The 10325-nt window shown below is 42.1% G+C and overlaps 1 protein-coding gene across 1 annotated transcript; it reads right to left on the reverse strand.

The window, feature by feature from the left end:
* On the reverse strand, positions 3930–8209 carry LOC8071198. Its single transcript, XM_021448460.1, has 5 exons — positions 7427–8209; positions 6207–6746; positions 6005–6064; positions 5174–5590; positions 3930–4705 (listed from the first exon to the last, which is right to left on the reverse strand). The coding sequence occupies exons 1-5, from the start codon at positions 8021–8023 to the stop codon at positions 4223–4225; spliced, it is 2097 nt and encodes a 698-aa protein (XP_021304135.1). The 5' UTR covers positions 8024–8209; the 3' UTR covers positions 3930–4222.

Here is a 10325-nt window from a genome sequence, read left to right on the forward strand (position 1 = left end):
CACTCACTGCAAAATGGATCAAACTAACTCACATGGGAAAGGATGGTGGCTCAGGCCTTGTTTAGTTCTAAAAATTTTACAAAATTTTTCAGATTTCCCGTCACATCAAATCTTACAGCACATGCATGCAGTATTAAAAATATAGATAAAATAAATAACTAATTGCACAGTTTATTTGTAATTTGCGAGACGGATCTTTTGAGCCTAGTTAGTCTATGATTAGACAATATTTGTCAAATATAAATGAAAGTGCTATGGTGTTTATTTTGCAAAAAACAAATAGAACTAAAAAAGGCCTCAGCCCATAAATACAGTGTTCAGTGGTATGAGAATGTAAAGAATCAGCCATGCCATTTGAACACGTAGTGGAGAAACAAATAAATGAAGAAATCAAGAAACATGATGAATCTGTTGACTCTAAACATCAAGGTAATTTTCTTCATATGGTAAATCCTCTAGCTTCGTATGATGATGAAGTATAAATGTTGTGGTACTAGGTAATGCTCCACTCAATTTTCATCTTCCCTGACAGTTTTATTTAAAAAACCTATTATATTAATCGTACTTGCAGCTTTCAAACACCGTGTTGAGTACTCTGCTTCTCCAACCTCTGGCCTTTTCTCTGGCTTGTTACAATGAAATGGTAGCCTTTCTCCAGCGGATCTATGGTGGGGAGCAGAGAGAATCAATGGGGCCTTGAGCGGAGGAGTGTGGTGCTATTCATGGTTGAGAGCTCAGTTTCACTAGTAAAGTTGTCTTTTTAGAAAAAAAATCATGAGCGACTTTCTAAATAAAGTTGAGCTGTTTTGATAAAGTTGTTTGGTAAAACAGCTTCACCAGCTACACATGCATGGATAAAAGAAAAAAATAGAAAAGAAAACAAGGATAAGCTACTTTTTTCAGCTTCATCCCAACTCATATCTTTGTGATAGGAGAAGAAAAATAGTTTCAACCATGAAGCCGTTTTGGAGAAGAGTGTTAAAAAAACAGCTCCCGAAGTTGTTGCGAGCTGTGACAAACAGACCCTAAGTATGCACGATCCCATTCAAGTTGAGCCAAGCCCCAAAACCACTTAAATTCTCTAAACCATTCAAAATAGATCCGTATACTGGTTGGAATAGTTTTGAAGATGCTTTTGTCTTTTTTTATTTGAAAAATTGATAAATACTTGACATAAAGTTTTCGAACCTCAAAAAATATTTTAAATTTTTTAAATATAGACATAGATTAGGATACGACAAATCATGTTTATTTTGCTGATTTTTAGCTGATGCTTATTTATTATGAGAGAAAAATATTGTTTCTTTGTTAAAAAATACTACTGAAGTAGTGCTAAAAAATAGAATGAAAAAATGAGAAAAGTATCTAGAAAAGTATCCAGGTAAGCTACGGAGTCTCATTTTAAGACGAATGGGAGCACATGGTGATTCATAGGATCATTGAATAAATATTTGAGTTGCAAGTTTTCTAAGTAATTAAACAACATGTTGTATGTTATGTTGCAATATGTTTGTGCTTTGCAACGGATGACAAGATCTCTAAGGAATGTATTTTTAATTTGATGTAGATTTGATGTTATTGTCAACTTAAAACGTGGAGGTCATATTTATCATTAAATAATACATATGGAACATTAATTAGTGAATAAATTATAAGTCTAATAAAGTTTATAGAAAGGGGAAACATAGACATTCTGCATGGACGCTTCTTAGCTTTTTTTTCTCTAGTTGCAAACGTACGAGCATGTTTATCGAATAAAAATATATATAAATATGGATAATTATTTTTTCTTACATTTAGATTTAGGGCATCTTTGATCATCTAGAACTAGTTATTAGTTGGAGCTAAAAAATAGTCCAAAAGTTTTTGTTTGAGCTTGGGTAGATTTTCATTGTCCTGGCGTCGACAAATCGTTAATTACACTGACACTCTCTAGGACATTGCACTCTAAATGCTCCATTTCTTCAGTGCTACCCACACCAAGCGCAACCAGGGCATGAGCTGCCTTGTTACAATCTCTAGGGACATGAATACAATCACAACTAATAAAATTTAAGGATGTAAATGACTTTAGCTCCTCAATCAAGGACACCTGACACCGAAAGATCTTCACGGTATGATACCCATGCTTGTTTAACCATCAAAGCGTCAATTTCCAGGATCAAATGACCAATCCCCAGATTGCTGGCGGCTTGCACTCCCTGCAGACATGCAATTAACTCCGCCTGTAAATCATTCAGCAGATGATTCACCCGCCCCCAACCGGCGAGAACGACATCTCCATCACTATCCTGAATTAAGAAACCCCATCCTCCACTCCCTTCGCTTGGTAAGAAGGATGCATCACCATTTAGTTTTAGCACACCCTCTGGAGGCCGAATCCATCGCCTAACTCTATGCACTTCTGGTATTCTCCCTGGAGGCTTCGACTCTTTTGTTTCCTCCACATATATCCTGATGGCTCGGCCGATAAACTGAGCTGGGCGTCTCTTATCAGATTCCTCTCTGTCTGTAAGTACTAGAGAGTGATGAACATTAGGCATCTCTTCTCCTGCTCTTCTTGCAGAATTTTTGTTACCACAGCTCGGGAGCTTCCCAAACTTTGTAATTCTTCACACTCCTCAGTTCCCTCCATACACTATTCGTAAGTTTGCATTTTAGAAAAATAGATGACCCCCACCCTCATCATAGTGGTTACATACAGGACAAATCGTGTCAATAACCATACCTCTTCTAGCTAGGTTTCTTCTCAATGGGTGGCTGTTATGAGCTAGTCTCCAGACGAAATGCTTCACCTTACCTGGACATTTTAATTTCCAGACTTTCTCCCACATTTGATCAATAGTTTTGTTGCTACCTCCCTGAGCACTTCCTTTATCCTACCGGTGCAGCAAGAATCCCCTGCACACCTTGTAAGCGCTTTTCACACTGAACAAACCTCGATCATCATAATGCCAGGCCAGCACGTTCCCCCTTCCTTCATTCACCGGTAGAGCTAAAATGAGTTTTGCGTCTTCTTTCCAAAATGTATCCCGTACAAGGTCCACATCCCAGGAACCGGTTGTAGGTCAATGGGATCATTGACATAAGTGAGAATGTTTCCCCTTCTCAGTGTGATTGGTTGTCTTGACCACTCTCTCGGTATCCATGGATCTAACCATATTTTCAGGTTTCTACCATCCCCAACCCTCCAAAGCATCCCCATTTTCATCACCTCTAATCCTCTTAAGATACTCCTCCAAGTGTACGACATATTCCGTTTTGGTTTGGCATCTAGAACTGTCGAAGCTGGAAAATATTTTGCCTTCATAATTATAGCACACAGAGATTCAGCTCTACTCCATAGGCGCCAACATTTGCCAACATGGCTAAGTTGAAGGCATGGATATCAACTAGTTAGAGGCTTTCAGGGGCTACCGTTAAAAATTAGCTGGCTAACAAATAGCCCTACGCATGAAAACGGCCTCTTTGACATCTTGATAGTATATTTATTTTTGTATTACAAATGTTAATAATATGTCTTCTATAAACTCAGAACATTATAGACTTCAGAATGAAGGGAGCAGTTGCTGATAGTGTTAACCGTGTTTGACCACGTACGAGAAAATTGGAAGACGTAACAGAGGAAATACCACCTGGCAAGCAGCAAACCAAATTGCCAAACAAATCCGTCTTCCTGCCATGCCTTGCACGGCTAGGCATTCTTTGCGCAGGTTACGCTAGCAAGAGTTCAACACAGGCACACAGTCCTGTCTTACAGCCTAGAGACAAGAGGACGATGCCAAAGCGAGAATGACACCTAACCAGTTAATGCCAAGATATAGCGGTAGCAGCAGGCGCGTGGCCGTCAAGCAAGAGGCGTTCAAGATCCGTGGCTTGCCTACCTGGCTTCGAATTCAGATACAGATGAATGACTGCGACAAACATACTTTCCAGGAAAACCCATACGTAACGTCGACCAGTCAGGTTGCTTCTAAGCAACCAATGTTCAAACAACAGCTGGACTGGCCATGTAGTTTCGTGCTCATCTCAACTATGCTCAGTCAGCAAATTTACAATCTGCAATGCTTTTTTTTTTTGGTGTATTTCCCTGGGAGCTCTGCCAGATCAGCCTTGGCTAGTTGGCTACCACAATAAATCAATAACTATGCATGAATAAATGAATCGAATTAGTTAAAGGAAAAAAAAGAAGAAGATGAATCTAATGTACAAACACACTGGGTCAGTTGGGTCGGATGACTGACAGGACGCCCAGGAACAGTAGCTTTGCCGGCAACAAGAAAACGACCAGCAAGTGGGCGTGCCTCCGGAGCTGCCTCAGCACATGCCTCCGGTCCATGGTGGCGAGCGCACCATACACTTCAATGGGCCACCGCAGGAGCCGCCGTCGCCTCTCCTTCTCCGCCCTCATCTCCTTCCGCAGCACCGCTCGTATCGACCTGAGATACGAGTGCACGTCGTGGTCTCTGTAGACAGTACCCTTGGGACCATAGGCACCGGCGTCCCTGAGGATCTCGAGAGGATGTGGGGAGTTGAAGAAGGCAGACAATGCAGATCGCAGTACTGAGGATGAAGTATCTGAATCCACTGCCTGTCCACCGATGAGGTACAGGCCACTGCCTGCTGGAAGAAGGTGGTGATGGGGGGACAACTTCTCATCTGGTTGCAATATAAACACCTCACCCATAGGAGCATACAACAGCTTCTGCAATTAAGTCACAGTAAAATGGGTTATACTAGTACCTACCTCTTTAGGTCAGAACTGCAACAGCTGAAGTCACAGCAGAAAAATAACAGTAACCAAGGATAGAATGCAGCCACAGCAAAGGCGCCCAAAGGCTATACTTGATCAATGATTTTTTTCTCTGCAAGAATACAATCTCACCCTGACTTGAGAAAGTTCACCGCTATAATGTACTGGTGTATTCAACATGTCAACCATAATTGCATCTATGACGATGCATAATTTTCTATCAAATAGGGAATTCAGATAACGAACATTCTATGATCTAGGTTCTTAGATGCATAATTTTCTACCAAATAGGGAATTCATATAACGAACATTCTATGATCTAGGTTCCATAAATATTGAATATGAAATTCAGATAGCAAAGATTCTATGATGCAGATAAAAGCAATGAAATTTGGGTAGCAAATACATATATGGATTTACCTGGTTCGTGAGGCAAGGGTGACTGCGGAAGTTTCCATTGACAAGCTTCAGAATGCTAGCAATATGATCCGGGTAGTGACAAGAAAATGCTCGAGGAACAATGTCCCGGTGCAATGTAATGGACTGCACGTGACTTTTTGGCAAACCAAGCTTTTGAAGCAAGTAATCACCACCACACATGACAGATGGTGAACCAAATGTTATGACAGGTAACAGAGAAGCAGCTGGAGCTACTCCTCTTATTAGGAACATCAGGTTCACAAGCAAAGCCAGGCTTCCACCAAGAGAATGCCCCGTGAATCGTAACTTTGCAGATTCACCATGACTCTTTAAGTGAGATTTGACATATGGCAGCATTTGCCTGTATATTCCTTTGGCAGCCTCATATATTCCCCTGTGAACGAGCACGTCAAGACCCTGTTTGAAAAACGAAACGTATGGAATTACATAAGGCAAGAGTTCCTTCTGTTAACACAAGATATGCTGCATATGTCATGAAAAATCATGATGACAAATGTAAGCAACTAAACCTATGGGGCCCTTCTGTAAAGATTACGGGAAGGCTTCTACTATTGAAGTGAAAAAACGAGAAGGGATGTGTAGTATAAGTTTCCCAATCCAGAATCTAATATCACAGAACTTCTAGGCTCCATCATATACTTGAGATGACTTGTTGGGCAGTTGGGCAGAACAGGATGCAAGAAATATTATTTGATAAACATTTTCTAGGCTCCATCATATACTTGAGATGACTTGTAAAATGTGAGACACGTGAAACTGTAAATCAATTTAACCAGCAATTTCAAACACTTGAGATGACCTACAAAGTACCTCAAATTTAATTGGTTCAAATAGAAGGTTTGCCTGCCATGAAGCGATTGTCTCTGAGCCCTGCAAATTTAAATAAAAGAACAATGACCAATCAGGCTATAAAGCTAATGGAAGGTACTAGTTTTACCTGAAAAAGGTAAAAAAAATGACTAAACAGTTTTCCCTGAGCCTCACATATAACACTGGCCATTATTTGCTCTACCTGAATCACAAAATATCTTGTGCTGTTTTGATTTTCATCACAAATGAACCATTCACAAGGGCAAGATCTTGAAGAGTTCAGGTCATCTGCAACCGCCTGCTTTGTTTCCTCCTTTGCAGCAACCATTGAGGTCATTGAATTTGTTGTGGCCACAAACGAAGCCTCATCCATAGTCAGACCTTCAGTTTGTGCATTTACAATGGCCTGTATAGTACGATCTCGCCTACTCTCATTCTGAGAACCAAAGGGAAGAACTTCCATGGCTCGAGACTGCATATAAGAAGCGGCAGATGCAGCAATTCGGTAAGCTGCCAATGGATTTATCCCTTGGCCACCTTGGTGTTCCTGCATTCTCTCATGTTCAGAGGTAGCGCCGTATGTTGACTCTTGTTCATAGGAATGTCTGGACGGTGTGCCTATGTTTGCATTCTTCCTGTCATTGGGATTTTGGTCTTCCTGGTTACAAGGGTTTGGAAGTTTTGCCCTCTCTTCAACTGACGATGTCACTAATGTCATGTTGTACTTCTGGAGATACCTTGGCTGAGATGGTGAAGAAGTAACAAATAAAATATGAGAACCAGGACACAGGAATATTTATCTATATGATGCAAATTAGACAGCGTGTAATACCAAATTAAACATGTTGTCCTGAGTAGGAGTACTATATTACAACAAAGTCCAAATTTCAAATTGATATATTACAATAATTAGCTTCGGATTGTAACCACAAACAGGAGAATTAGCAGACAATACCAGAAAGCACAGATGCAGAGGCCCGAACTTTGCAGATCAAAGGGAATCGTGGAAAAGTCAGAATGTAAGAATCAACAGACAACAGGGATGCTAAACTTTCCGTTAAACAGTACGTTTGTACTTCAGGCGGAACAAGAAAATCGAGCCTGATTTATTTATTTCTTCTATCAAATCTGATGCTAAACAAAAGTCAGATCACAGAAGATTTAAGAATTTCACGATTTCTCATTATAAGCCTTAATCTAGAAGGCAGAAATGCAACGTTAGTAACTCTTTCGATGAAAAAACAAATATCAAACCAAATTAACCCCATTTCAGAAAAAACCAACTACTACTACTACGAAGTCATTATTTATGAATCAGAAGCAGACTTTTCCCCGCACGATCATGATCAAAAGTTGATCAAATTAACAGAAGTTGCCACGAGATCGAACGAGAGGAAAGGTCCTTATCGCGCTTGTTGTTACCTTGATCCGGGGGACCATGTAGGCGAAGTTGCAGAGGCCGGACATCCTGGAGTACAACTTGGCCTCCGCGAGCGACACCTTCCGCAGCAACCTCGAAAACGCGGCCCGATCGAGCTCCGCCTCCGCGTCAGCCACCGAGCAGCCTTCCTCGCTGTCCGGTCCGGCGCCGCACCTCCCCGCGCGCCGCTGGCTACTACTCCCGTCCCCCTCGCCCTCGCTTGAGCCAGGAGGCACCGAGCCCTCGTCGCGCGACGGCGACGGCGGCGGCGACGACGACTGCACGCGCAGTATCTGCAGCACCCAGTTGCCGCCGCCGCCCCTGCCGTCCTCGGCCTCCGCGTCCACCGCCCGCCTGCGACGGCGATGATCCTTCGCCTCCTCGACGCCCGCCGCCGCCTCGGCCGCCGCGGCGGCGCCCAGGGCATTCTCGCCGCCCCCGCCGCGTCGCGGCCACAGGCCCACCAGCAGCGGGGAGTGGAACCCGGGGCCCGGGGAAGCGGCAGCGGCGGTGGCGTGCGGCGAGGGAGCAGGCGCGGCGAAGGTTGGCAGCGGCGGCGGCCTGACGCCGACGCCGGGCACGAATCTCAGGACGTCCATGGTGGTCCGGTCTGGGTGGCGCCTCCGTCCACCGTCCGTATCTTTTTGGGCGGCGAGAGATCAACCCAAACAAACGGGAAGGGAAATGGGAATTGGTAAAAGAAAGGGATGAAAATGAAATGGAAGTTGCGAGTCTCGTCTGGGTGGCGCAAAGGATCCGAGTGCAAGAGAAGAAATAGGAAACGTGGCGCGGAGGGGCGGGGGTGCGAGTGGCTATATACGGATACGGGGAGTAGTAGTATGACACGGGGATTAGGATTGATTGCGCACGTGGATGTACTCACTCATGGTGACCATTGCGTGTGGGTCACTGGTGGACGGTGGTGACGTGGCGTTTCTAACGAGAGTTTCGTGTGTTTCTCTCTCTCTTTCTCGTCGACAGTCAAAACGTTAGGGACGCCAGCTACGGGCCGCGTACACTATCCAATCTGTATATCTACGGATGTGTGTACGGCTATTTCCCGCTCAGTGGCGGACCCGGATTCGCTCAAGACTAGGCCAAATTCTCCTAGCGAAAGGTTGAAAACTACACCGTAATTTTTATATATGTGTGGTCTTGCAACCTGCGCATACATGAATCGCAGGTCTTGTTTAGTTCCTCTTAAAGCTAAAAACTTTTTAAGATTCTTCGTCACATTAAATCTTGCGGCACATGCATACAACATTAAATATAGATAAAAAAAATAACTAATTACAAGTTTGCCTGTAATTTGTGAGACGAATCTTTTGAGCTTAGTTAGTCCATAATTAGACAATAATTGCCACATACAAACGAAAGTGCTACAGTAACCTAAAAAGTTTTCGCAAGGGAACTAAACACGGCCCCTATATTTCACGCTCATCTCCTTATTTGACGATGACCCGTACACCATTAGATGAGGCAGTATTTTGTGCCCACGGCGTAGGGATGGGTTCATCAGCTGATAGGCGCTGGCGGACACCTGCTCGTAGGACTACAGCACAATGAGGCACTAGCAAGCGACGGCACCCACTACGAGCGGCGACGTGAGTGCGCGAGCATCAGAGCGAGAGGGTTGAGACGCAAGACTAGGACGAGACAACGAGAGAGGCGTCGGTGTTTTTTATCTACCTGGTCTGGTTGAAAGTTGTTAAGATAAATTCTGATAATTATTAAAGTGTATGTAGATTATATGGATCATGACTAGGGCCTTGGCCCTAGTGGCCTTAGGCCTAGATCCGCCAATGTTCCCACTTATGTTTGAAACGCTTCAAACACAAGAGATTTCATCCTATTCTTTTTTGCGAATATCACTCCAATTCGAAAGTGCACGTAGGGATAATGTGACACGTTTTTTTGTGTTGGGAGGAGAAATACACGAGCCTGTTTATTGGTATAAAAAGTCATAGTAATAAAAACTGTTTGCTAATTTATTGTTTGATGACTGGTAGAAAAAATACAGCTTATAAGACAACGGGCTACATACATAAACTAGTCGATGGATTTTGAGATGGAGGGTGGATATGTTTATTCTTTGGAGACGGTAAACTTTACCGTCTATCACATCGAATATTTAAATACATATATAAATATTAAATATAGATTATTTATGAAATTAAAAACATAGCTAGAAAATAGTTTGAGAGATGATTTTTTTTAAGCCTAATAGTCCATGATTAGACACTAATTACTAAATAAAATGAAAATGCAATACCTATTAAATTTTAATACCTCCAACTAAACACCTTGTGGCTCCTTCTATTAACGAGGATAACTTGTCTTGCTAAGTCTTTCTCAAAAGTAAATGCCTACATGCCCACATAATATGAGGTGAGTTCAAGAAATATGAGTCAACAACAATAAGTTAAGTCAATAGGTTAAGAAGTCGCACGGACTAAATGATGACAGTAACTAAATAGGGACTAAAAATATAAATGTGATTATCTAAATTTAAGTTTGATAAATTTAATATGTTTGGCTCTTAAGTCACAATAGTCGTCTCATTATCAATGAGCATAACAACTAATATACTAAAAATTTAATTAGTCCTAAGTAGGAGACACTATATATTAAGTTGGAGAGTTCAAAAAAAAAGTCTAGCCGGTTAAATTACGCCTAACCGATAGAAATGATATGACTTTCATGTTTCAATGATAACCATAAGTTAATAGCAAGTCATGTATCACTTGATTGCTAGATATCTATAGACTGAAGTGATAAATTGGTCGGTACATAATGTTTCAATTCAGGCCTTGTTTAGATGTGAAATTTTTTTGGATTTCGCTACTGTAGCACTTTCGTTTGTTTGTGGCAAATATTGTCCAATCATAGACTAACTAGGGT

The sequence above is a fragment of the Sorghum bicolor genome, chromosome 9, assembly GCF_000003195.3.
Source record: "Sorghum bicolor cultivar BTx623 chromosome 9, Sorghum_bicolor_NCBIv3, whole genome shotgun sequence".
Lineage (NCBI taxonomy): Eukaryota > Viridiplantae > Streptophyta > Magnoliopsida > Poales > Poaceae > Sorghum > Sorghum bicolor.